General features: G+C 43.2%; 1 protein-coding gene across 1 annotated transcript in view; it reads right to left on the reverse strand.

Moving 5' to 3' along the window:
- Positions 1 to 27,652, reverse strand: part of SYN2 (synapsin II) — a 446,027-nt gene that overhangs the window by 59,735 nt on the left and 358,640 nt on the right. The window contains exons 8-10 of the mRNA XM_073592359.1: positions 25,433 to 25,507; positions 22,714 to 22,816; positions 11,480 to 11,629 (exon numbers count right to left, since the gene is read on the reverse strand). Coding sequence (XP_073448460.1) covers positions 11,480 to 11,629; positions 22,714 to 22,816; positions 25,433 to 25,507 — 328 coding nt within the window. The remainder of the gene's footprint in view (positions 1 to 11,479; positions 11,630 to 22,713; positions 22,817 to 25,432; positions 25,508 to 27,652) is intronic.

The raw sequence follows: 27,652 nt of genomic DNA on the forward strand, positions 1-27,652 counted from the left end.
GTATCATTGACTCTGCAATAGTATTAATTGCTCTGTGTAGCTATGTAGTTAGTCCATGCTTCCCAGGATGAGAAGGGGTTAACCGTGTTTTAGAACTTGCCCGTGAGTCCTGCCCTCTGTCGTAAGGCACATAAATACAAGGGAGTGCTCAGAGAAGCTCTCTCTCTTTTCCACGTAGGATTTGAGAGAAAAAACTGTGGCACCATGTAGTCCTACTGGACCATGTGCATCCCCCCCACCCCTTTTGGGTCACCCTGCTGGGATTCTTCCTAGAACTAGGAACCTCCATAAATGGACCTGATGTACTTTACTTTGGGCAAGATGTGAACCTGGTCAGCCTGCATTAGTTGATTAGGGCTGGACTCTGTTTCATGTACAGTGTGAATTGTGCCACTGAATGCTCAGTAAAGTTTCATTAACCATTTCTGAGCCTGGTCTGAAGTTATTCAAAAGGAGTGTGTGGTGCTATATGGCATATCAGAAGAACAGTGCCTGTAAATCACACACAAGGTAGAAGAGGAAGGCCAAAACAAAGGGTTAACTTAACAGGAGTATCGGGAGAATAGTCGCCATGGGTAACCATGAACTGGTGGGAAGTGAACAGCAGCCAGCCAGTAAGGACCAGTACCAAGCTTTGGTGACAGGTCCTCTGGGGGTCAGCATTTTAGCTTACTCCCTAGCGATCGGTTCCCCAAAAAGTATTGTGAACCAAACCCGTGATACGGAGGCCCCATGTATGTGCACGTATGAGGTCTGGCGGGATTTCACAGAACCCTGGTTGAGAATGGCTGACTTGCAGACTAAACCATTTCACTATTATGCTTTATAATAGGGAAAAGGAAGATACTATTTTAATCAGGATAGAATAAAGTACATCACTGTAACCTATGGTGCAATTATACATATGTACTATATAAAAGGTATATCTTAAAGTTGAATTTCAGGTATGGCAATTTTTGCATAGTTACAGTAAGTATGCATGTACCATACCTGACTGATCCCCGTGAAAGCTCTGAAACACTGTAGTTGGCACTGCTGTCAGAAACAGGACGATGACATCATGATCTCCACCTTGTCCAGTCACAGAATACTTTGCAATAGTTAAGGCTCCGCTGAGAGCCTAAGCCAGCCACTCCACAGTGAGCGCTGGAGGAGCAGAGCAGAGAGCGGTGACTGACAGTCACCGCTCTCTGTTCAGTGAAGACTGAGAACTGAGTGATCTGCAGTCATGTGATCGCTCCATTCTTTGACTTAGAGCTAGCAGGGGACAACTGCAGCATCAAACCAGTAAGTATGAATTGTTATTTTTTAAATCCTGCACTTCTCCCTTAAGGGGTTCTTAAGCAGCAAGATATTAAATCTTTTTTGCGGATTTAGATATGCTTTAATTCGAGTCTAGGTGCCCTGAGTGAAAGTAACAAGTATACTTTAATTCCAGGTTTCCTGTCTGTAGTCAACATATACACTTTAATACCAGTTCAATGGTGTAAATTATTCTGGTTGGACTTTAGAACATAAGGTAAAATTACAGTCTATTTACATACTAGCACTGTCACGGGACATCAATAAGGTGTCTATGACTGCATTCCTCTAAACATATGTACATAATAGTTAGTGAACAGTAGCTTCACAAAACTGCAAGTATTTTGGTATTTATTAACTAAATTAAATGTATGGTGTCAAATCTAAATCCTTTTTACAACACTGGGCAATATGAATAGATTGGAGCCATGCATGGTACATAAATAAAATAAATAGACTAGTTAAAGAAACAAGTTACTGAATAGCCAACATTTCTCTAGTCTGGGTGCCTGCAAAAACTTAAACTGCATTCGGTTCAAATGTTTAAAGAGACAATCTACTACCTATATTAATATCACAAGTTTGCAGAGATGCCAGAGGGATGAATAATGTACTAGCTCCTTATACCTCTAATTGGCTGTAGCAGTGAGATTCCCCCATTACAGTGCTTGGATCTGACCCCTTTAACCATTTCAGCTCCGGGAGGTTTTACCCCCTTCCTGACCAGGCCATTTTTTGCGATACGGCACTGCGTTGCTTTAAATGACAATTGCGCGGTCGTGCGACACTGTACCCAACTAATATCGATGACCTTTTTTTCCCACAAATAGAACTTTCTTTTGGTGGTATTTGATCAACTCTGCTGTTTTTATACTTTGCGCCAAAAAAAACAACCTACATTTTGAAAAAAAAAAAAAATTTTTTACTTTCTACTATAATACACATCCAATAAAAAATGTAAAAAAAAAAATCTAATTTCGTAATCAATTTAGGCCAATATGTATTCTGCTACATTTTTGGTAAAAAAATCCCAATAAGTGTATATTGATTGTTTTGCACAAAATTGATAAAGTCTACAAACTATGGGATAGATTTATGGCCTAAGGCCAAAATATGTATTGGCCTAAATTGATTAAGAAATTCAAATTTTTTTGATTGGATATGTTTAAAGCAGAAAGTAAAAAATAGTGTTTTGTTTTTTTTCAAAATTGTCAGTCTTTTTTTGTTTATAGCGCAAAAAAATTAAAAACCGCAGAGGTGATCAAATACCACCAAAAGAAAGCCCTATTTGTGGGAAAAAAATGACATACATTTTATTTGGTTACAGTGTCGTACGACGGCGCAATTGTCATTTAAATTAATGCAGTGCCGTATCGCAAAAAATGGCCTGGTCATGAAGGGGGGTAAACCTTCCGGAGCTGAAGTGGTTAATGTGCCCATGATTTGGGTGATCTTACCCATATGTTGTGGAGATTCCCCAAACTGACTCGGCACTGAACAGTGTCCCTTTAAAGTTGAACCCTGGATTTAGCAAATACTGGCTAAATACAAAAAGACGTGTGTATTCTTACTTGATCATTGGTGTGCTTTGTGTATTTCTTCCAGATCCATAAAGTGATCCAGTGTGAAACATTACCTCTGTGCAGGAACTTCCTGTAATAAAGACCAATCACTGCTGCTCTCAGGGTGACTGGTCTTGTCTCCACCCTCTCCTGTCGTTTTCTACAGGCAGCGTGTAGTGGGTGTGGCCTGCTGGGTCCCTCCCACAGCTCTCTGCACAGGCTGTGTACAGCACAGTGATGATGTCACCACTACTTTTAAAAGGTAATATCTGGCGCTGCAAAGGTATTTGGTGCACACCAAGTGGATTTATAATTTTTGTGGCTACTAAGGGATATATTTATATGAAAGTTTTTGTGATTAGAGTTCAGCTCTAAGACAAAAACCATTAAATGTATAACATTTTTTTTAAAAAAGCTTTTCATATAACAGAAATGCACCTATTTAACAATATTATGTATGTGAAACTCTTGTATTCAACCATGAAAATCCTGTGTTCAACTTCACAATGATCACATTTCTCTGTGCTTGATTATTTATGTACGTTAATGTGCTTCCAGCTGGTACTAATTGGTATAGGGAAAATGAAGCATGCAGGTCATTAGGTAATATTGCCTAAGCATTGCAAATGCTTTGACCTTGATGAAGTTCCAAGAGAACAGGGATATAACTCAACGGTACTGGCATGCAGCCAAATGTCAATGTACCGGCATAGATGAGCATACAGAAAAGTGGGATCTAATAATTTTGTGGTATATGGCCACAGCAACCTGAGATAATGGGATGTATGGCAGAAGAGACAAATATCCTGCAATTGTCATTAGAAACACAGGTTTTTGACATTGTCCCACATACATGTCCTAAAGCCTTCTGCACTTGTCAAAAAAGTATTAAAAATATATGACAGCAAACGAAACAGTTCAGCACAGGATTTAAACCTCCAGAAATGTGTGGGCACACCGAGGGTTGGGACAATGTGTGGGCAGGAGGGATGGCTGCCCTGGGCACTGTGGTATCATGTGAGGTGAAAGGGCGCCATAAGGATATTTGGGGGGGGGGGATTGGTGTTGGAAGGGGGAATTTTGGGGGCGGCAAGGGGTAAGTATTGTTCTAGAAGGAGAAATTTTGAGTGGGGTGCCAAGAGTGATGATTTAGGGGGATTTGTGTTGGGAGGGGGGATGGGGGAAGAAGATTTGTGCTAGAATGGGGGATTGGGGGGGAATTTGAAGTGGGGGGTTAAGATGTGTACTAGGAGGGAACATTTAGGGGTAGAGAATCTGGGGTGATTTTTTTTTTTTGGGGGGGGGGGCATTTGAGCTAGGGAGAATTCTGGGATGGGGGCAAAGATTTGTACTGATAAGTGGGGATTAGGCAGAGGGGGATTTGTACTGGGAGGAGGGGGAACTTATGCTTAGGGGATAAGCAAGAAGATTAAAGCGGGGGTCCACCTATCTATCGTTTTTTTTTTTTTTGAGTTCATTCACAAACTTTTCTTCTCAGCATTACATACTCACATGTTCTGTGTAATAAGTCCGCCTGTGTCAGATTTCGTCGGAAAGAATAACTTATATTATTCACTGCAGGCGGTTTCCATCTTCATTGTGGGCATTTGAAGCCCACAAGCATTTATTTCCTGGATGTGGTGAATGCTGTGCTCCCAGCATTCACCGCTCGTTCCCGCACATGTTCAGTGGCATCCTGGGAAGCCTGAGACTCAGCATTACATACTCACATGTTCTGTGTAATAAGTCCGCCTGTGTCAGATTTCGTCGGAAAGAATAACTTATATTATTCACTGCAGGCGGTTTCCATCTTCATTGTGGGCATTTGAAGCCCACAAGCATTTATTTCCTGGATGTGGTGAATGCTGTGCTCCCAGCATTCACCGCTCGTTCCCGCACATGTTCAGTGGCATCCTGGGAAGCCTGAGACTAGCTCCCAGGAGTCTGGGAGAGGCTAGAAACACGCCTACTCCCATGGGAGGAGAACCAGGAAGTGCAAAGAAGAATAGAAAAATAAAAGGTAATTACGGCGATTTAAATTTTTTTAAACGGCATGTCAGCATCTAGGCAAGGAAGAGAATACATACAGATATTGTTCAAAATTTGGGTGGAACCCCGCTTTAATACACAGTGTTTTTTTAGGGGGGATGTTTGCTGACACATTATGCTCATATATCTTGGGGGCAGAGGGCGCAGTTTGGCATGTTTGCATCGCACGACCGCACAATTGTCAGTTAAAGCAACACAGTGCCGTATCGCAAAAAAATGGCCTGGTCATTTAGGGGGTAAACCCTTTCGGGCTGAAGTGGTTAAATGATAAGTTCACCTTTAATAACATGTTACATGTTACACCCATATTCATAGGCAGGGGATTCTCTCTCTGCACTCGCTGTCACAATTTCAAAGCAGCATGGCTGTGTGAGTATTATTAATTTACAGTGATCTGTGAATGAATGAACAAGTCCTATCTGCCACCACGGAAGACCACTTGTAGTTCTTAATGAACTGCAAGCGCGCTGGTGAGTGCCCTTCCTGCTATTTAGTAAATGTCTGCCGAGAGTCTTCAGGAGCCTGACACTGCACCCACTGCCTGTTGATTGCAGGTGCAACCCTTTATCTGCAAAAAAAAATGTGCATTTTTAATTTTTTTAAGTAAACTTATTCTGTAATGCATTGCCTGTTTTATGTTAAAAAAAAAAAAACATTTACAAAGCTGAAAGCTGCTCCCAGCCCCCCCTTAAACACTTACCTGAGCAAAATCTCGATCCAGCACTGTGCCCATCTGCACCAGCTCTTCTTCCCTCTCTCTCTTCTCACAGGGTACTTGGCAGCAGTGGGAACCATTGGCTCCTGCTGCTGTCAGTAAAAGCCTGTGAGGCGGAGCCGAGTTGTGCTGTGTTTTTCTATAGACAAACACAGCCTGGCTTGGGATCAAGCCTGCACAAATGCCCCCCATAGCAAGCAGCCTGTTATGGGGGCACTCAGAGATGAGGAGGAACCAAGAATGCCAGTGGGGGACCCCAGAAAAACCCCAGAAAAAGAGGTTCAGCGGCCATTCTGTGCAAAACAAAAAACAAATGACAACCACTTTAAGGAAACCCATTCATTTTGAACAGGCTGCCCGCACACCTAACCACATCCAGAATTGCACTTGACACTTTTCAGAAAAGCACACATGGCCACTTGCATTACCACAACACAAAACAGTGTGAACCTGTACTCTGAGGAGACTTCTAATAAGAATATGAAGGCCATGCTCCTGAAAATGCACTTATTCAGGAAATCTGTCCTCTGGCCTCTAGGGGCACTGTGCACATTGTGTGTGACTATTTCCCCCCTCTCTCTATCCCTCCCCCCTCCTTGCTTTTCAAAGGGCACTTCAGGTGTAAATGAGGCCTTATTGCAATCCATGCGCCGTAAAAAATAGCTGCACATTTAAAGCCTACGTTTAGGTTAAAAAAAAAATAAAAAATCAGCACAAGAGACAATACTTATTGCAAAGTGTCCCTTGTGCTGGTGCCGGCTAACTGTCATAATTCTGAAATCTGAAGTCCTCTGCCCCCACATACCCAACAGCAGTAATCTGAGAGTGAGACCTGTGACAGGCACTCACCAAGAGTGTTGACTATGCCTACCCTTTCTGCCCCCCTCTTCCATTCATAAATCTGTACTATAGCTTTCATGAATGACAAGTGATCTGTAAGTGGAGGATAAAGACCTTTCATTCATCCACCTGTCCTTCCTTCATAGAGTGCTTTTCATTCATAGAAGCTATAGTACAGCTTCTATAAATGGAGGAGGAGAGCAGAAAAGGCAGGAATAGTTGGCACTCTTAAAGAGTGTCTGTCATTGGTCCAGAGATGGTATTAACCCCCGGAGCACCAGAAGAGTACAGCTGTGGGGTATAGCAAGCAGGGCAGTTTTTTTCACTGGGCACGCTGGGCAGTTGCCCGGGGGCGCCACTTGCCTGGAGGGCCCCATCCAGGGCCAATCCTCAGCGCTGCAATCTGCTGCTTAAGTTGACTGACCGCACTGGTTGCTCACTTGCTAGAATTGCCGGCCACCCGGCGTCTAGCTAGCAACCAGTGACCTCAGTCAGAGGCTGCAGTCGCCCCAGCATTCATAGCGCGCCGTGGCTGCCCCTAGCGGCTAGTGAACAAGCTCCGCCCACCTCTGCCATGTTCTTCAGACAGCGAGGAGAGGGAGCAGAGTGGAAAGACGGCCCTGATTGATAGCTGGCGCTGCCTTGCTGCTGTGAGTGACACACTGTACTGCACCAGGCCAGTGGCCTCAAGTAAGTCTAACACTGTCTACTTAAGTAAGTTCAAGTTGTGCATCAAACACAGCCACTGTCTGTGCCCCTCAAAAGCTGCCACTGTGCCCATCAAACACAGCCACTGTGCCCATCAAACAGTCACTGTGCCCATCAAACACAGCCACTGTGCCCATCAAACACAGCTACTGTGCCCATCAAAGCTGCCACTGTGCCCATCAAACACAGCCACTGTGCCCATCAAACAGCCGCTGTGCCCATCAAACACAGCCACTGTGCCCATCAAACACAGCTACTGTGCCCATCAAAGCTGCCACTGTGCCCATCAAATGCAGCCACTGTGCCCATCAAACGCTGCCACTGTGCCCATCAAATGCTGCCACTGTGCCCATCAAAAGTTATATTGTCCAAACTTTGTGTTAATGTTTAAACACTGATTTTGTTGGAAGTACCAGTAAATATAGCCTTATTGATAATTTCCATTTTTTTTCTCGTGCATGATTGTGTAGACAGGGCCCCAGTGCACTGTATTGCCTATAATGCTCTTAAGATGGCCCTGATAGCAAGGGGGGGCACAGGGCGTCAGATTTCAACTATAACAGCCAGCAACAGCACAAGGGACACTTTGCCTTAAATGGAAGCAATGTCATATGTGCTGATTTAAAAAAAAAAACATATATATACCTAAACTTAGGCTTTAAATATAACACTCTTATTAGGGGTGTGAAAGACGGCATTAGCTTTTTTTAGTCGTCATCAAAAGTATGTATGGCTGCACAGCATCCCCTAATGGTAAAAAATGCTGCTTGCAACAGGTAATATATATGTATAGAAAATATGTGATAAAGAAAAGTTGTTTTTGTATTTGCAACTAGCACCTCCACTGTTAGGCACCTCTATTTTAAGGTACCACTGACATAATGACTACAAGCAGCGCTGTATATGTTGACATTACAGTGAGTGGATACATTGCAAAGCTTATTGTCTGCCCACCATTCCAGTAATTCATTTTTTTTTGGTATCAAGATGGTGACATTGGCAGCTCCGAACAGGTGTTAGCATGCTATTCAAATTATTACCACCAGTAATATAATTTGCAACCTGAGATATATCCTCTCACCTTGGTCAAACTGTGATCTTAACCAATCTTCTCCTAAAATGTAATTATGTAAAAATCTTTGGCACGCTATCCTGGCCCTACCCCTCCCAATAAACTATATTGGAGGTAAATGACACCTGTAAAGTACTTAAATTAGCAGCAGAATTGATATATGTTTGTTTTGTGGTTTTTCTGGTTTTTCCCCTGCTCATAAAAGTTGTGTACCCATATATGTGCATTGTAAATTACTGCAAGGGGTAAATGTCATAATCGCAGACAAATTCAAGATGTGCCTAACACTGGGCTCAGCACGCCACCTGCTGGTGAATATGAAAACTATTTTTATTATTACTGAGGTCCAATTCCAGTTTTGGATAATACAGGGAAGAATTAGTTTGTCTTTGAATCCCTTTTTGATCCCAGAATTTTCTTCACTTATTGATATAGTGACATAATAATAACACCACCTACAGCATATAGCAGGGTTGGGAAAGGTCAGAATCTCTGTGAAGTTTTTATTGCTGTCTGTGACCTATGAAAGTTTTTACACATTTCTTGTCCTGGTGTCTCGGGCATCAACAGTGAGGGAAAATCTCCCAATGAAGTCACGGGCAGCAATAAAAACATGACCATATTTCTAACGCCTTGTCCAGATGGGCATTGACACCAGTAGCCTGTTAACAAATGCCTTCTTTATACGTCTCTACTCTCCAGGTGCTGCATGCAGGCAGCCCATTAATGTCTATTGGGGTGCAGTGGCTGCACAGACACAGCCACTGATCACAATTTGATAACTGTGTGGGTGTGAATGAGCAGCCCTGAACACAGATTGCATCCTAAGGCCCCTTTCACACATGTGCCTCTGTATAATGGAATCCGCTTGCTCAGCGGGGGATTGCTCCGCTGATCCTCGCTAAGCAGCCAGGAGCGGACACGGACACAGTTCCGCTCTCCTCTATGAGGAAATAGGATGACAACGGACCTGTCCCTTTCCATCCGGTGCCATCCAATCTGATCCGCCAGACAGATGGAAAATAGGAACAACATCCGTCTGGTTTTGGCAGACAGGATCGGATCGGATGGCGGCCGCTCCATATAGGAGACTGCAGGGTATGATCAGGTCCGCCTGAAAAACTGACAGGCGGACCCGATCGGACAGCCCGTGTGAAAAAGCCCTTATAGACATGAATACTGTTTACCGTCTATGTCTGATCTGCCTGACTGTTGCAAACCCGGCTTGTCTGACCCTGCATCTTGCTCATCCAGCCTACTACCAGCTCTCTATCCTGCAAGTCCTCATCTGGCTTCCTGCTTCCACCTGTCTACTTCAGCCTACCAAGCTCCGTGGCAGCTCTTCTATGATCAGCCTGCTCGCTGTCTCATCTACCTGCCCACTGCAGCCTCACAGATTACTGAACTGATAACAGACACTCATACGTCACTGTGCTCCTGTGACTGCTGTCTCACTATCAGTGGTCCCCGAGCCGCAGCTGTACGAGAGGTCTACCTCTACAGGTCAGGCTCACTAACCAGGTACGTGACAGGCCCCTCAAAGTCAGCCTGTAACTTTAGCAGAGAAACAGCCCCAAAGCATATTGTTTTCACTTCCGTGCTGGACTGTAGGGATGGTGTTTTTAGTGTCATAGTCAGCATTTCTTCCTCCAAGCACGGCAAGCCAAGTTAATGCCAAAGAGCTCAATTATGGTGTCATCTAACCACAGCACTTTCCCACAATCCTTCTCTGAATCATTTATATATTCATTGGCAAACTTCAAATGGGCGATGTAGGATTTCAATCCATGGTGGCATATGGTGTTACCAATGGTTTAGTTACTGTGGTCCCAACTGCCTTGAGATCATTCACAAGCTCCTCCCGTGCAGTTTTGGGCTGATCCTTCACTTTTCTCATGATCATCCCTACCCCATGAGGTGAAATCTTGCATGGAGCTCCAGACCGAGAGAACGATTGATGGTTATTTTGTATGTCTTCTATTTGTGAATAATCACTCCAACAGTTGTCACCTTCTTGCTAATGGCCTTGTAGCCCATTCCAACCTTGTGCAGGTCTACAATCATATCCCTGATGCCCTTTGACAGCTCTTTGGTCTTGCCCATGATGGTGAGGTTTGAATGGAAGAAAGATTCTGTGGACAGGTGTCTTTTATACACATAACGAGTTGTCGTTAGGAGCACCTTCTTAAATTAACAGGACTAATCTGTGTACCACATGAGCACATACTGTAGACAGTCTATGGGGGCCAGAATTATTGTTGGTTGATAGATGATCAAATATTTACTTTACTCACTGAACTGCAACTCAATTTATAACATTTGTATTGTGTTTTTTCTGGCTTTTTGGTTGATATTCTGTCTCTATCATTTAAAATACACCTATGATAACAATTATTGACCCTTCATTTTTTCGTAAGTGGGCAAACTTACGAAATCTGCAGGGGATCAAATAATTGTTTACGCCACTGTACATTTCAAGTGGATACGGGAAAACCTCCCTACAAATAGTAACAATGCACCAGACACTACACAACGATGGGCAACAGCAGTCAAGACAAGGTGTCATAGATGCTGGGCTCTCATCTCTAAAAGAGCACTATATATGTTTTTATTTGCATGACCCCTGTGGCAACGGAGTTCTGATCCTTATCAATGGTATTGGAGTATTTGTCCATCACACTGGAAGAAGTTCAGAAAGGCAGAATTGGGATCCTTTCCTGTCGGCTTCATTGCTGCCTTCTGCCGAAACATCTTTATACACTGCAAGGGAAAGCGTGTGTGACCCTTTGTATCTAGGGGTCCACGTGGGGAGGTGAGGGGCCATTATTACTATTGGTGGAGGTTTTCTCACGGAGTCACCCTGCATGATTGTTCCATTTGGCACAACTGAGGACACTGTGTTTATGTTCTGAGATATGGACTTTTTAGTATTTGTAATTGTTTTAGCACTGCACTATCTATTTTATATTACATATTATAGGATTTGATTGATTGACCCTAAGTGTTCAGCAGCTTTATGTCTGTGAGTTTTTAATTGCGCTGGTTGTTTTTTCTATACAAGCTGTCATAGAGCCTTGAGATTTACCTGGCCTTTATAGCTCCTCCACTGTCACATCAGTACAATGGCAGAATTGTTATTTTATTGTCATACATGAACAACTTACCGTGATACTGCTTGCTTCTGTATGTATTCAGGGTATGTTATATGACTTTATATTGGAATCTAAATACCTGTGGTTGAGTGGTTGCTGTTGTTCTCTGTGGGGAGGGAATTGGAGTTTTGGACAGAGCCTGATTCATCTTGATGACAACTAAATCAGCAATTGTTTGTCGATCCTCTGCTTGATGCTCACCAATCACTGGCATTGTGCAGTCCATAACCTGCCAAAAAAGACCAGAACTAGTCATTTCAATAGCAAGCATTAGGTATACAGTATTTCAGACAGATAGTTTCTAAAAGCTAGGCCAGGAGGGTAAAAGCATTAATTTAAATATATTCTTTAAAGCGGTTGTATACCAATTCGCTTGGACTTTCCTCTAAGAAACTTTGCCTGTGCAGGTAACCTGGGGCATCCACAGTTAAGTTCAGTTAAAAAAAAAAACAGTTACTGCATGTTATACATGTTATGCCAAAAGTTCAGGAAAGTTGTTTCAACTGATCAATGCCTGTTCTAAAGTTACTCAAGGGGTGCATGTGGGGTCCTGGTGTCTCTCTAAGGAACCAGGGTATGGAATAGCACATTAGGGTCTGTGGCTATCACTGCAATGCAAGGTTAGCCTGAGAGTCTAAAAGGAGAAGAAGCTGCCATGGGTAACCACAGAAGGAAGTAGTATTTAGGTAGTAGGGTGGTTATTCCTTAATCCATTAAGTTAAAAATGCTTAGACTCTAGAACAACTTTAAGTTCTGCTTAAATTTAAAATTTCCCTTTACCATAATGAACAAACAAAATAGTTAAACGAGTTAGGTATTATATAAAACTTTGTTGAAACTATATTTGGGATGTGAAATTTACTGCATCACTTTGAATGTCGCCAGTTATATGGTTATGAAACAACCTTAACATTACTGATTGGTATTTATAGCAAGAAATTTAGTTTAAGTAAACTATTCAGTGACTATAAAAGAAAAAAAAACAATATATGGTGGTTATAAAATTTAATTACACTGTAGCAGGAAACCACTAATTTATGTGTACTGTCAGCAATCTAAACATGGAATCGGGGTTAACAGCTAGTAAAAAAATAGGTTTCTATTCAATACATACAATACATGCATATAGAAGAAATTAATTCTTTAATTAGAAAAGTCTTTTTCTGTCTGCTGTGAAAAATAAACAGTCTCTATGTGTACATTTCTTAATGTCTTCTCTGGTCAAAACACATGGTTCATTTGCAATAAAGAAAATTTGGCTATTCAGGGAATTTATCATTTATAAACAATTTAAACATAAAGATGCTTTTAAAGTGTATCTAAAGCTGGCAATTATTTAAATGAGAAGATTCAATCTCTCTGTTTTTTCCTGGTGGTCATTGATTGGAAGTTAGGCCCCTTTCACGCGATCGGACCGTTCAGGTCCGCCTGTCAGTTTTGACGGCGGACCTGAACGGGTGCTCCATGTTAGCCTATGGAGCGACGGATGTCAGCGGAGACATGTCTGCTGACATCTGACCCGGTCCAATCCGCTAAAAGCAGACGGATGGCCCTACGTCCAGGTCCGTCGCTGGCAGATCGGATGAGATCTGATGAAAACGGACATGCTGTCCGTTTTCATCCGATCCCTCCATAGGCGGCAGCGGCGCCTGACAAGCCCCTCCCCGCTCAGTGAGCAGAGAGGGACCTGTCATCCGCCGGCTCAGCAGAGATCAACGGAGAGATCTCCCGCTGAGCCGGCAGACCGAGGCGGACTCCGTGGAAGCGGAGTCCGCTTTGTGTGAAAAGGGCTTTAGGGAAATTCTAAAGTTTCCAGTGTTCAGTGGAACGGGAATATTTATTGATTGCAGGTATTTATATAACGCCAATAATTTACGCAGTGCCTTACACATTGTACAATTACATCAGTTCTTGCCCTCAAGGAGCTTACAATCTAAGGATCCTTTCTCTTACTGTATATCAGCATGTTTTTGGTGTGCCCATTCAAGCACAGTAAGAACATGCAAACTTAATGAGGAGAGTGTACTGGTTGGAATTTGAACCGGGGACCCCAGCACTGCAAGAAAAGGGTGCTAACTGCTAAGTCAATTTGTTGCCCCATAGAGAGGAAATCTTTGAATGGGGTTACTTTGTACAAGGGCAACTGTCTGAGAATGGGCTACTGTGTACAGTTCTGGAGACCTCACTTACAAAAAGATATTAATAAGCTAACGAGTCCAGAAACAGGTAGCAAAAATTGTGAAAGGTTTGGGGGATAAAACATATCAAGAGCGACTTGAGCAACGTAATATATACAGTCTGGAGAAAAGAAGGTAAAGGGGAGACATGACTGAAACCTTTAAATACATCCAGAAGGTGAATAAGGTTTGGGAGGGCAGTTTGCTCAATATGAAACCAAAATCAAGAACACGGGGACACGACCTCAAACTAACTGGAGGAAAGTTCAAAACTAATCTTAGAAAGTATTATTTTACTGAAAGGGCAGTTGATGCTTGGAATACTTCCAGCAGAGGTAGTGAGCCAGTCAACTATATGGGAAAAACATAGATCTGTACTCAAAGTTTACAAAAAGAAATCCCCCAAAAAACCTACAAAACATGTATATACAAAAAAAAAGAGGAGGGTAGACTCGATGGACTACTCAGTCTTTTTTCTACCGTCACTATTCTATGTTTCTATGTTTCCTCACTTTGGAGAGATTTCCTCCTATTTTCTAATGTATTTATGGCTTAGGTTGTAAAGCAAAACCTCCCTGATGAAACAGGAATCTAAAACAAAAAAGTTGTGGCTTTAGAAATACTTTAAATTTTAGTTTTGCAAGGAAGGCTTTAGGGTGCCCACAACCATGAGATGGTTTTCAACTTTTTTCATGACTGAATAAATAATGTCAACTTTGTGTATAACCAAGGGTGTAACTCCTTAACTTTTCTGCCCTTCCATCAGGAGAGGTACATTCACTACTTCTTGATTTTTCATCCAAGCATATGAATGTCCTTGGGTACTGAGTAGTGTGTTTCACACAGGATTAAAGGAAACCCTGGTAAGGCCCATGTCAAGCTCTTTTCCCAGAGTGGTGGACAGAGCTCAGCGCTGCTTTGCCATGGTTGAAGCATTAGAGATGAGTGAAGCAAATGAGGCAATGTCAGCATTAGCCCAAAAAAGGCACCGGCACCCATAGCTCCACACTCCACAGGAATTTCAATGTTTCACATCAAAATCCTTTTTTGCCATTTTACAATTTGGAACGCTTGAAATGCTTTCGGACATTGCCTGGCAACCATTCTCTTTTCTGACCATCCTTCTGCTAATACTTGAGTCCATCAGGCAAGGCTTATATATTGTATGGTGTTGTCCCTTTACTAGACAACTCTGTCCCAAACAAAATAGTTGCATTCCATGAATATACACTATATTACCAAAAGTATTGTGACGCCTGCTTTTACACGCACATGAACTTTAATGACATCCCAGTCTTAGTCTGTAGGGATCAATATTGCGTTGGTCCACTCTTTGCAGCTATAACAGCTTCAACTCTTCTGGGAAGGCTGTCCACAAGGTTTAGGATTGTGTCTATGGGAATGTTTGATCATTCTTCCAGAAGCGCATTTGTAAGGTCAGGCACTGATGTTGGATGAGAAGGCCTGGCTCACAGTCTCCGCTCAAATTAATTCCAAAGGTGTTTTATCAAGTTGAGGTCAGTTCCTTCACCTCAAACTCGCTCATCCATGTCTTTATGGACCTTGCTTTTTAGACAGGTGCGCAGTAATGTTGGAACAGGAAGGGGCCATCCCCAAACTGTTTCCACGAAGTTGGAAGGATGAAATTGTCCAAAATGTCTTGGTATGCTGACATCTTAAGAGTTCCCTTCACTAAGGGGCCCTTCACTAAGGGGCAAAGTTCAACCCCTGAAAAAAAAACCCACATCATAATCCCCTCTCCACCAAATGATTTTGACCAGTCCATAAAGACATAGATGAGTAAGTTTGGGGTGGAGGAACTTGACTAGCCTGCACAGAGTCCTGCAACTGTGAACATGTCAGAATGATCAATCAATGCAGAATAATAAGCGTTTTCTGTAATCCACTGCAGCTAGATTTCAGCAAATTGTCAATGTGCTTGAAGACAGGACAACAGCCTCCTGTAACTCTTTCTCTTCAGTTGTACAAAAGGCTGTTAAAAGTATAGGACTGAAAATACCTGGCCTACTGGCTGGCCCCGGTCGGTCACCAGCCCTGCACTTACCCCATCTAGGTCACGGGCAGTGCTTCCTCCGAGCGGTGGCTTCACCCTGCATCTCCTCGGCATCATTGCGGTTTCCCCTGAGTCTCCTCCCTCCTCCTCGGCGGCCAATAGGATCGCTTCTCCTCTTGGCCAATCGGGTGACGGGTCTCCGGACCCACTTCCTGATTGGCTGGGAGGAGAATCAGGAAGACAATAGTGAATAATAATTTGCTACTTTCACACAAATGGGTGGGCTCAGTGCTCTGCGCCCCGAGCCCACCCTTTTTTTAAGCCAATTAGAGCCTCGGGCTCTTATCATGTGGTTCTAAAAAAAAAGAAAAAAAACCCATTGGAATCTCTGCGCCCGGTGCCCTGCATGTAGATTAGGGGCCTAGCGCATGGATTTGGGGGGCGGTGCCCCCATGCGCCGCATGGATGGGCCGCCACTGATCCTAAGTATGAATTTTCAAGGTTTTGTGGTAAATGTGACAGAATGTGTTTGGATTTTTAAGATAAGTCTCAAATACAACTTACAAAAAAAATCAAATATTACCTGGCATGATACTCCAGAGCTCATTTATGCACTAAAGGTAACACTACATTATAAATGGTATGATACAACCCCAATTACATTTTGTTACAACTGCCAGTTACATGCTGGTTCATTACTTTGATGACAGAATTATTATATGTCACCCTCTGTATGGACTTAGATGGATAGCACTGTGTATCTTCATTGAGGGCAAGTTATTTATTGCACTGTTAGATGTAAAGTAAACCAATACTTGGCCCACCCAGGACAAAACAACAGGTTTACTTTAATTTAACTCCCTCAGCAGCATATACTTAACTTCTTTGTGTCCCTTGATAAAAGGAAAATCATATAGAAGCTAAGCAGAAGAAAGACAAGTATGTCCTGAACTAATTTGGATATTACTTTCTCATTTTTACAGCTTGGTCTTGCACATTTTTATATTTGATTTAATATTAACATTTTCTATACCAACCTCCAGAGGGAGCCATCAGTGGCTTAGCACACTTCTTTTTTTAATAATATAATAATAGTGTAGTACTACTAGAAGGTGAAAATAAATCACAGAAATGAAAACTAGATAACACATCTAATAAAACCAAAAAGCAATATAAATTGGCTAAGCTGAATATAACCCAGTGAGGGTGTGAGAGAAAATGTCCACCAAAAATATCAAATGGTATGTCCCTCATGTGGAGGTAATCCCAATCGTGGAACAATCAGTGTAAGGCTTGTCTGTAGTCAACAACAGCAAAACTCAAGATATAAATGGGTACTCTTTCCAGCTGTGATGGACCCCAAATGTCATACGACAGAGGGATCAAACAGGCTTGAGATCTTATGTTGTGTATATCAGATGTTATTGTATTCATCAGATATCGCTCAGGTACTGGACACAGATGGAAGGAACCAGTTCAAGGTGGTATCCTCAGCTCCTGGACCGTGAAGGCTCCAAGTACTCCCCTGTTAGATAGCCATTTTCAAAGATGTTCCGTGAGGGCTCCGGGGAGTAATCGTATAAAAGCAGAAGGAAGGAGATGGACTCCAATGGTGCAGGTCAAAAACCAATAGGGTTTATTAATAATAAAAGGTCAGATGGTAAACATCAATCAATAAAAGTGATCACAGGAAGGGGTATAAAATAAAGTAAAAGCAATATGGGATACAAGAAATGCTAGCCCGACCGGTTTCGACACTAAGGGGTCTTCAACTGGGGCAAAATTGTATCTCCTCACATTGCCATTGAATATATGCACTGGTATGCCACTGATCCATCCTCCAAAGGGGCAGAAACAGACAACCAGCTAAGTGGTCGGTATCACAGACATAACAAACAAATTATTTGGTGGCACTAAATCTTAATATATATATATTAGTATTGAGCGAATATACACTAGAGTTTGTAAAGAAAGCCTTAAACTTTAACAGAAAAAAAGGAAGGGAGGCCGGACATATGTTAATGTGTTCCAAGCCTCTATATGGATTACTATCATGTGATGAACAAAGGCCAATGAGATGCACTGAACATAGGACAGTCTCCAAGAAAGGATTCAGCAGAGCCCAGCATCAGAGGTAATACGTGCGCAGATCCGAAGCATCGGAATGCGCAGCGCCACTGATATGACAGCTGGGCAGTAGGGCGTGGCTTCTCAACACAAAGTGGCCTATGGAGCGACAAGACATCATGATGCGGTCATGTGACGTCCTAGTCATATGACACTCAACAGCATTCCACCGGACCCATCGTCAAGTGTAATGCGTGCGCAGACCCGAAGCATCGGGATGCGCAGCGCCACCGAGACGGCTGGGCGGTGTGTCATAGGGCATCCCTTCCAAATGGAAATTGGCCTATAGAGTGACATCACAGTCACATGACACTCCACAGCATATCATAGCGTCTCGAAGTACGGAGTGCAGTCCGCCCCCATCATGGGGCGGAATGAGTGGTGACAACTACTGGTTTATATTCCACTTCCGGAGGTTGAGTGAAATTAGGTGGAAAACAGTAAAATCAAAACATGAAAACATAATGAAATCTTTGGTTAGAGAGTGTATCTCCTGATAACCAGCAAGGAGAGTCATAAGTCAATATGTCAATAAAGTACCCGAAGAGATGAATGAGTAACTGAGTGCCTAAATGAATAGGATGAATTAAAATCATATATAACAAAGGGCCTGACAATAACGAATAGCATATATCATATGCACCACACTAGATTGTTGCATACAATATATGCAGTATACGGAATTATATGTCCTTCCTTCAATCCCGTAAAGTTGGTTTTACAAGGACAGTGACACAACTGTAATGATGTTTACCATCTGACCTTTTATTATTAATAAACACTATTGGTTTTTGACCTGCACCATTGGAGTCCTTCCTTCTGCTTTTATATGATTACTTCCCGGAGCCCTCACGGAACATCTTTGAAGACGGCTATCTAACAGGGGAGTACTTGGAGCCTTCACGGTCCAGGAGCTGAGGATACCACCTTGAACTGGTTCCTTCCATCTGTGTCCAGTACCTGAGTGACATCTGATGAATACAATAACATCTGATATACACAACATAAGATCTCAAGCCTGTTTGATCCCTCTGTCGTATGACATTTGGGGTCCATCACAGCTGGTAAGAGTACCCATTTATATCTTGAGTTTCGCTGTTGTTGACTACAGACAAGCCTTACACTGATTGTTCCACGATTGGGATTACCCCCACATGAGGGACATACCATTTGATACTTTTGGTGGACATTTTCTCACACACCCTCACTGGGCTATATTCAGCTTAGCCAATTTATATTGCTTTTTGGTTTTATTAGATGTGTTATCTAGTTTTCATTTCTGTGATTTATTTTCACCTTCTAGTAGCGCTACACTATTATTATATTATTCACTTTGAACTTTGTATGTTTGAGTGTCAGCAGCTTGTGTTCACCTATTTGTTTAATTTTAGCGCAGTCTTTTTCCCCACTACCACACTTCTTTTTTTGTTTCTTAATAACTGTTCAAATTTGACATCAAGGGAATGCAGTGTTGTGAATAGGATGGCTTTACGGATGGAGTAGGGTTTCTTCTGACAGCTCTCAACACACCAGCATTTTGAGGCTTGGTGCTGCAACTTTTCTCCTTCCTGACCTTGGCACTGGCCCACAAGTGCCATTATGAATACAAATAAGTATGGAAGCTGCGCTTAGGACAAACGTATAGGTGTGCAGCCCCCCTAAAGGAGTTTCCCTAAGGATCCTCCACAGAGTAATTGGATATGAGTTGAAAGGGGTGTGGCGCTCCCTACGGGGTTAATGGGATAGTGTATGGAAGGGAAAAGGGGTTGTCTGTTGGGTTATATTATGTCCAAAGGTGATATCCCCCAATCATAATCCTAGTAGAGGTACAAAAATTATATATGTATACACACAGCAAAAGTAATTAAACAAGAGGCGATCTTCAGTGATTGTGTGCAAATACAAAAGACCTTATATGTAAAGGATGTGTGCTGAGACCCCTATATCTGTGATAGGTCTGCACCATACATCGCCACAAGTGAAATAATTATCCAAACCATAAACGTAAAAAACTTAATGTGTGCTCTACCTATCCAGTGCAGATAATACTAAGCATATAGTGTACTCTGCCTAAAACAGTGCAAAATGTTAGCACATAAGTGATCAAAGTCCAGTGAGCAAGTGGTTGCACCTCACCCTAAATGGTGCAAATATAAATCAATTAGTAATAGTCATAGTCCTTAAAGTGGATCTAAACCAATTCTTTTCATTGATCAACACTTTTCACCCATCTATCAAACTAAAAATGGACTATTCGAACACACATGTCAACTTCCTGGACACTACAGTATACATCAGGGATGACAAGCTACACACGTCAATATACAGAAAACCGACTGACCGATGCAGCTATCTTCATAGTTCCAGTTTTCACCCCCAACACACCAAACGGGCCATCATACACAGCCAGGCCATCAGATACCACCGAATTTGTTCAGACCCAGAAGACAGAGATAAACATCTCAGAACACTGGCAGACTCCTTCCATAAGAAAGGTTACAAAGACAAAACCATAAACAACAGCATAAACACAGCCTTGAAAACCCGAAGAGAAAATCTCCTCCAATACACAGAGAAAAAAACAAATAACCGAGTACCTCTAGTCACCACATACAACCCAGCACTTGAAGGGATCAAAAAGATAATTAAAGATTTACAACCCATTATAACAGAGGATGAAACTCTGAAAGGAATATTCCAACAACCCCCATTATTGGCTTTCAGACAACCACCCAACCTCAGACACAAACTAATCAGCAGGAAACTTCACTCTGATTATGAAGTCAAAAATAATGGTTGCAAACCCTGCAATAAAAAACGCTGCAAACTATGCAACCAGATAAATCTATCCAAAAGTGTTACACACACAAATGGGACCTTCTATATCATGGGATCTTACAGCTGTACCTCAAGTAATGTTGTGTACCTCATCCAATGCAAAAGGTGCAGCAAAGGATCTTATGTTGGTGAAACAGGACAGAAGTTGCAAGTGAGGATGAATTTGCACAGACATACCATCAAAGAACATAAAGAAGACAGTTTATGCACACCTGTGGGACATCATTTCTCACAATCGGACCACACTATAGAAGACCTCAATGTCTTAGTTCTTAAAGGGAATTTCAGAACTATCCAGGAAAGGAAAACGTTTGAACTAAGAATGATACTTCTTTTTGACACAAAGAATAATGGCCTGAATTTAGACATTGGTTTCCTTACACATTATGCTAAAGTTTTACGACCGCTCTGTGATTAGTATTTCCCCCCCTTGCATTCCCTCCTAGCTCTCCCTCTGTCTTATCTCACTAACTCTGCTGCTATCTTTATTACCATTGATTTGTATGTGTTTTGTTTTCTTTTTTTTTCTTTTTTTTTTTTTTTTTTTTTTTTTTTTTCTTTTCCTTTTTTTCTTTAACATTCTGCTTAAAAATGTGTGAATCAGTACTGCTTGGACCTTGAAGAAGGAGACATACCCCGAAAGCTTGTCCTGAAAAATTGTATGTTAGTGCAAATAAAAAAAGTATCACGGACAGTACTCAATTTTCTCCTTAAAGTGGAAAAACTCTTCAAACACAGTGTTTCAGGGAATTTTCTTAGCAGGAGAAAACCATGACTAGAGTGCTCTCAGGTGGTTTCTGTGACTTTTGTGCTCCCCCTTTTGGGTCCCCACTCACCGGATCCAACAACTCCAGGGGGGCAAACAGCATAGAGTATCTCGATCACGATCTGCTCTCCTCCACGATCATATAGGGCATTCAAGATGGTTTCCGTACTGTTGGTTTAAGGTATTCCCAATGGCTCCCCGGATCCTCCAACCCCAAAAAGACAAGCTGCATGGGGTATCACGGTCACGATCTCCTCTCCACCACAATCCTACAGAGCATCCAGGGTGATTTCCGTAATGTTGGATTAAATTATTCCCAATGGCTCCTTGAAAAATCTCCTTTCAAGTTATCTGTTCTGCCTGTCTGCTGGTCATCTCTTCCCACAAGAGAGGAGGAAGTTGTGGGAAGAGATGACCAGCAGACAGGCAGAACAGATAACTTGAAAGGAGATTTTTCAAGGAGCCATTGGGAATAATTTAATTCAACATTACGGAAATCACCCTGGATGCTCTGTAGGATTGTGGTGGAGAGGAGATTGTGACCGTGATACCCCATGCAGCTTGTCTTTTTGGGGTTGGAGGATCCGGGGAGCCATTGGGAATACCTTAAACCAACAGTACGGAAACCATCTTGAATGCCCTATATGATCGTGGTGGAGAGCAGATCGTGATCGAGATACTCTATGCTGTTTGCCCCCCTGGGGTTGTTGGATCCGGTGAGTGGGGACCCAAAAGGGGGAGCACAAAAGTCACAGAAACCACCTGAAAGCACTCTAGTCACGGTTTTCTCCTGCTAAGAAAATTCCCTGAAACACTGTGTTTAAAGAGTTTTTCCACTTTAAGGACTATGACTATTACTAATTGATTTATATTTGCACCATTTAGGGTGAGGTGCAACCACTTGCTCACTGGACTTTGATCACTTATGTGATAACATTTTGCACTGTTTTAGGCAGAGTACACTATATGCTTAGTATTATCTGCACTGGATAGGTAGAGCACACATTAAGTTTTTTACATTTATGGTTTGGATAATTATTTCACTTGTGGCGATGTATGGTGCAGACCTATCACAGATATAGGGGTCTCAGCACATATCCTTTACATATAAGGACTTTTGTATTTGCACACAATCACTGAAGATCGCCTCTTGTTTAATTACTTTTGCTGTGTGTATACATATATAATTTTTGTACCTCTACTAGGATTATGATTGGGGGATATCACCTTTGGACATAATATAACCCAACAGACAACCCCTTTCCCCTTCCATACACTATCCCATTAACCCCGTAGGGAGCGCCACACCCCTTTCAACTCATAGTCATTATGAATACAGCCTGGCTTTCTTTTGTCCAAATAATACATATAACTAACATTTTTTTTCTTACCTCTATGATATAATCCTTTCCATCCTTCCCATGTACCACCTTTACAGCACAAATATCCAGACCACCAAAGATTTCTGAACATGTGTCAACCCACAGCTTGTACCTAGAAGATAATAAAAAAATATTAGTAGCAGCACCAAAAAAAGTAAGGAAAATCAGGCATTAGCAGGTCAGGTCAGGTCAGATACTATTACAGCTCACAGTTAAAGCTGAACCCTAGGGTAGGTAAAAATCCAGTGAGCTTATTTTATGGGGCTGACATTGCTGCCTCTGCTGCACTGAAATCCAGAGCAGAGTTGTAAGCCCTGCTTGACTTCTTTCCTTACAAATACCACCCTCATTTGTTATAGAAATGAAGAGAGAGGGGAATGGTCTGTAGAATTTAGTACTTTGTAACTTCAACTACAAAAAATACATTTTTGTCTGAGACCTTTTTCCTTGAAGCACCAGATCTACTGTTCCAAGCATCAGTTTTACCATTCTTTCTAATCTAGTGTCATTTTCTACTATGTGGCATTAGGAATTTTGCTAATATCATAATGATAGTGATAGTATTTGTTTCCCCTGTCAGAATAAGCATCACTGAGGTCTTGGGCAAGTTTATCTTAAAACTGTTTCATCCAATTAAAATATTGAATTTTAATATGGTTGAATTCCTTTAAATGACCACCAAATATGTCAAAAGAAGCCAAAGACAACCTCACAGTTCCAACCCTTATTTGGCTGAGATGGATTGCTTTTATTGATCTTCTTTCGAGTTATACAGTAATGTGCTAACAGTTTATAGTCAGCCAGCTTGTAACACAGACCTTTAGAAAGCACAGTATTATAAAAAAATGTAAAACCCCATGTAGTCTGTACAGTATGTTCAATTCTTGCGCACATTTTTTTTTTTTTTACAGAAATCTGGGAATAAAGTACAATCCTTCACTCTAAGGATATTTAGTATGAACAACTTAAAGCGGGATTCCAGCTGTAAAAAAAAAAAATTAAAAGTCAGCAGCTACAAACACTGTAGCTGCTGACTTTAAATAAGTACTTACCTGTCCTGGGTGCCGGAGTGTCGGCCGCCCGAGGCCGACCCGTCCCTCGGCTCTCAGGTGCCGGCACCGCCATCCTAGCTAAGGGAAACAGTGCGGCTGCACTGCCAGTTTCCAAATGCACACGCGCGAGCGGCGTGGCGCTCTGTGAATGGCCCCGTAGTGTTCTGGGAACACACACAGTTCCCAGAAGACAACGGGGCCGCTCACGGAGGAGCAGAACACGCCGCGGAATAGGAAGAGGCAGATTAGGAAGACTGCCTAGCAACAAGGGTTTAGGTAAGTTTAACATTTTTTTTATTTTTTAAATTTTTTTTTTAATTTTTTTTAGGATTTTTGGTGAATCTTCTTTTTCAGGGTGGCCCTCCACTTTAACCTCCCTGGCGGTATGATTATGTCAGATTTTTGATGCTCAAAGCGGTACAATGTTTTGCATGGAAATTTGGTGTTTTATATTGTAGGCCTGTAATCCTTATGCCCCGTACACACGGTCGGATTTTCCGATGGACAATGTCCGATCGGAGCGTGTTGTCGGAAATTCTGACCGTGTGTGGGCTCCATCGGACATTTTCCATCGGATTTTCCGACACACAAAGTTGGAGAGCAGGAGATAAAATTTTCCGACAACAAAATCCGTTGTCGGAAATTCCGATCGTGTGTACACAAATCCGACGGACAAAGTGCCACGCATGCTCAGAATAAATAAAGAGATGAAAGCTATTGGCCACTGCCCCGTTTATAGTCCCGACGTACGTGTTTTACGTCACCGCGTTTAGAACGATCGGATTTTCCGAAAACTTTGTGTGACCGTGTGTATGCAAGACAAGTTTGAGCCAACATCCGTCGGAAAAAATCCTAGGATTTTGTTGTCAGAATGTCCGAACAAAGTCCGACCGTGTGTACGGGGCATTAGGAATAACTCACTTAAATCTGTCCAAACAAGAGTCTAGTAGACAGCCCGGGTATGATAAAGTTTGAAACACGAAATCATAAATTATAATACAATAAGTAACTATAAATAATTATAACAAATAATAATATAATAATAATAAAAATTATTCAATAATGTAATCAAATCAAAAACACAGAAATTTTCTCAGTTGCAGAATTGTTGCTGTCGTTACTTTCAGTGTTTGATGACAAATTTCCCTACAAATCACTATCACTCAATTCTGCGAGTGATTCTAATTTATTATCTCTGTTTTCTAGCTGGTCTAAAACCACTTTTGATGTATTGGGACGGTTTTGGTTGCTATGGACAATCTCCAGTTTCCAGGCAGAAAGAACAGTATATATAATATAAAACTGCATGCAGGGCACTGGACAAAACACTAGGGACAAAAGGGATGTGAAATAATGTGATACAGTAATGTAATCTGTAAGATTACAGTGTACTGTATGTGTAATGTGTTTTTAACTTTTTGAATATAGCACCGTGCGCAACGCTTGCAGGGAACGGAGCCGGCACTTTGATAGATCGAGCGGAGAACGCGGCTTGCACACACAGCAGGGAGACATCGCAGGATCCTGGGGACAAGGTAAGTAACTTTGCCTGGATCCTGCGATGCGATCCAGAGTGTGGCTCGGGGTTACCGCTTTTGGTACTGAAAATTCACCCCGAGCCACACTCAGGAATACTGCTAGGGAGGTTAATCAATATTCTTATAGTCACCACTCACCTGTCTGACATTGCCACCTGTTCTAGCATGGCAGAACCAGTGTTTGTCTTCCAGTTACCTGATATTGAGGTTCTCCTGAAAAAATAACAGAAGGAAATATATTTATTTAAAGAGATAGATAGATAGATAGATAGATAGATAGATAGATAGATAGATAGATAGATAGATAGATAGATAGATAGATAGATAGATAGATACCCAGAAAAAAAATTGTTGTAGAAGCTTCCTTAGAGTCCACTGAGACATGGTGCAGCAAAACTGAAATGCAGTGTGTACACTAGGTGACCACGACATTGTGTCAATCTCGCCGCACTTCTCGGCGAGATTTGACACCTGCGAGCCCCATCGCGGGAGCCAGCGCCGAGATGGCTCACTCATCGGGAAAGGAAAACTTTGTTTTCCTTTCCCAATGAGTGACAGGCAGTGCTGACAGCTGTCTGGTATGAATCCTGAGGGGGAACACCGCGCCAAATTTTAAATGAAAAAACCGTCGTGGGTCCCCCCCCCCAGGGGCATACCAGGCCCTTAGGTCTGGTATGGATTGTAAGGGGAACCCCCTACACCGAAAAATCGGCATGGGGGTCCCCCCAAAATGCACCAGACCCTTATCCGAGCACGCAGCCCGGCCGGCCAGGAAAGGGGGTGGGGACGAGCGAGCACCCCCCCCTCCTGAGCCGTACCAGGCCACATGCCCTCAACATGGGGGGGTGGGTGCCTTGGGGGAGGGGGGCGCCCTGCGGGCCCCCCACCCCAAAGCACCTTGTCCCCATGTTGATGAGGACAAGGGCCTCTTCCCCACAACCCTGGCCGTTGGTTGTCAGGGTCTGCGGGCGGGGGGCTTATGGGAATCCGGGATCCCCCTTTAATAAGGGGGCCCCCAGATCCCGGCCCCCAAACCCTGTGTGAATGAGTATGGGGAACATGGTACCCCTACCCATTCACCTAGGGAAAAGTGTCAATAAAAAAAAAAAACACAGTACACAGGTTTTAAGAGTAATTTATTAGGCAGCTCCGGGGTCTTCTTCTGACTTCGGGGGGTCTCCTTCCGACTTCTCCCGGTGTTCGGCCTCCTCTCCCGGGCCCCGCCGCTATCTTCTTCCAGCTCTTTTGCCAGCGAGGGGCCCGGTCTGCTGCCGCTGTCTTGCCGCTGCTTTCTTGCCACCGCTTCTTCTCTTCTTCCGATGTTGACACGACGCTCTCTCCGGCTGGAATGCTTTGTGCGAGCTGCAGAGCCATTTATAGTGACCCCGCCCCCTTGTGACGTCATGGTCCCAGCATGCGCAGGGACTCTGGGGTCACGCCCCCTTATGACGCCAGAGTCCCTGCGCATGCTGGGACCATGACGTCACAAGGGGACGGGGTCACCGCCTATATAAATGGCTCCGCAGCTCACACAAAACATTCCAGCCGGAGAGAGCATCGTGTCAACATCGGAAGAAGAGAAGAAGCGACGAGACAGCGGCGGCGGGACAGCGGCGGCAAGACAGCGGCAACAAGACAGCGGCAGCAGACCGGGCCCCTCGCTGGCAAAAGAGCTGGAAGAAGATAGCGGCGGGGCCCGGGAGAAGAGGCCGAACACTGGGAGAAGAGGCCAAACACCGGGAGAAGTCGGAAGGAGACCCCCCGAAGCTGCCTAATAAATTACTCTTAAAACCTGTGTACTGTGTTTTTTTTTTATTGACACTTTTCCCTAGGTGAATGGGTAGGGGTACCATGTACCCCATACTCATTCACACAGGGTGGGGGGGCCGGGATCTGGGGGCCCCCTTATTAAAGGGGATCCCAGATTCCGATAAGCCCCCCGCCCGCAGACCCCGACAACCAACGGCCAGGGTTGTCGGGAAGAGGCCCTTGTCCTCATCAACATGGGGACAAGGTACTTTGGGGTGGGGGGGCCCCGCAGGGCGCCCCCCTCCACCAAGGCACCCACCCCCCCATGTTGAGGGCATGCGGCCTGGTACGGCTCAGGAGGGGGGGCGCTCGCTCGTCCCCACCCCCTTTCCTGGCCGGCCGGGCTGCGTGCTCGGATAAGGGTCTGGTATGGATTTTAGGGGGACCCCCACGACGATTTTTTGGCGTAGGGGGTTCCCCTTACAATCCATACCAGACCTAAGGGCCTGGTATGCCCCTGGGGGGGAACTCACGCCATTTTTTTCATTTAAAATTTGGCGTGGCGTTCCCCCTCAGGATTCATACCAGACAGCTGTCAGCACTGCCTGT

This window comes from Aquarana catesbeiana, linkage group LG07, assembly GCF_042186555.1.
Source record: "Aquarana catesbeiana isolate 2022-GZ linkage group LG07, ASM4218655v1, whole genome shotgun sequence".
Taxonomy (NCBI): Eukaryota; Metazoa; Chordata; class Amphibia; order Anura; family Ranidae; genus Aquarana; species Aquarana catesbeiana.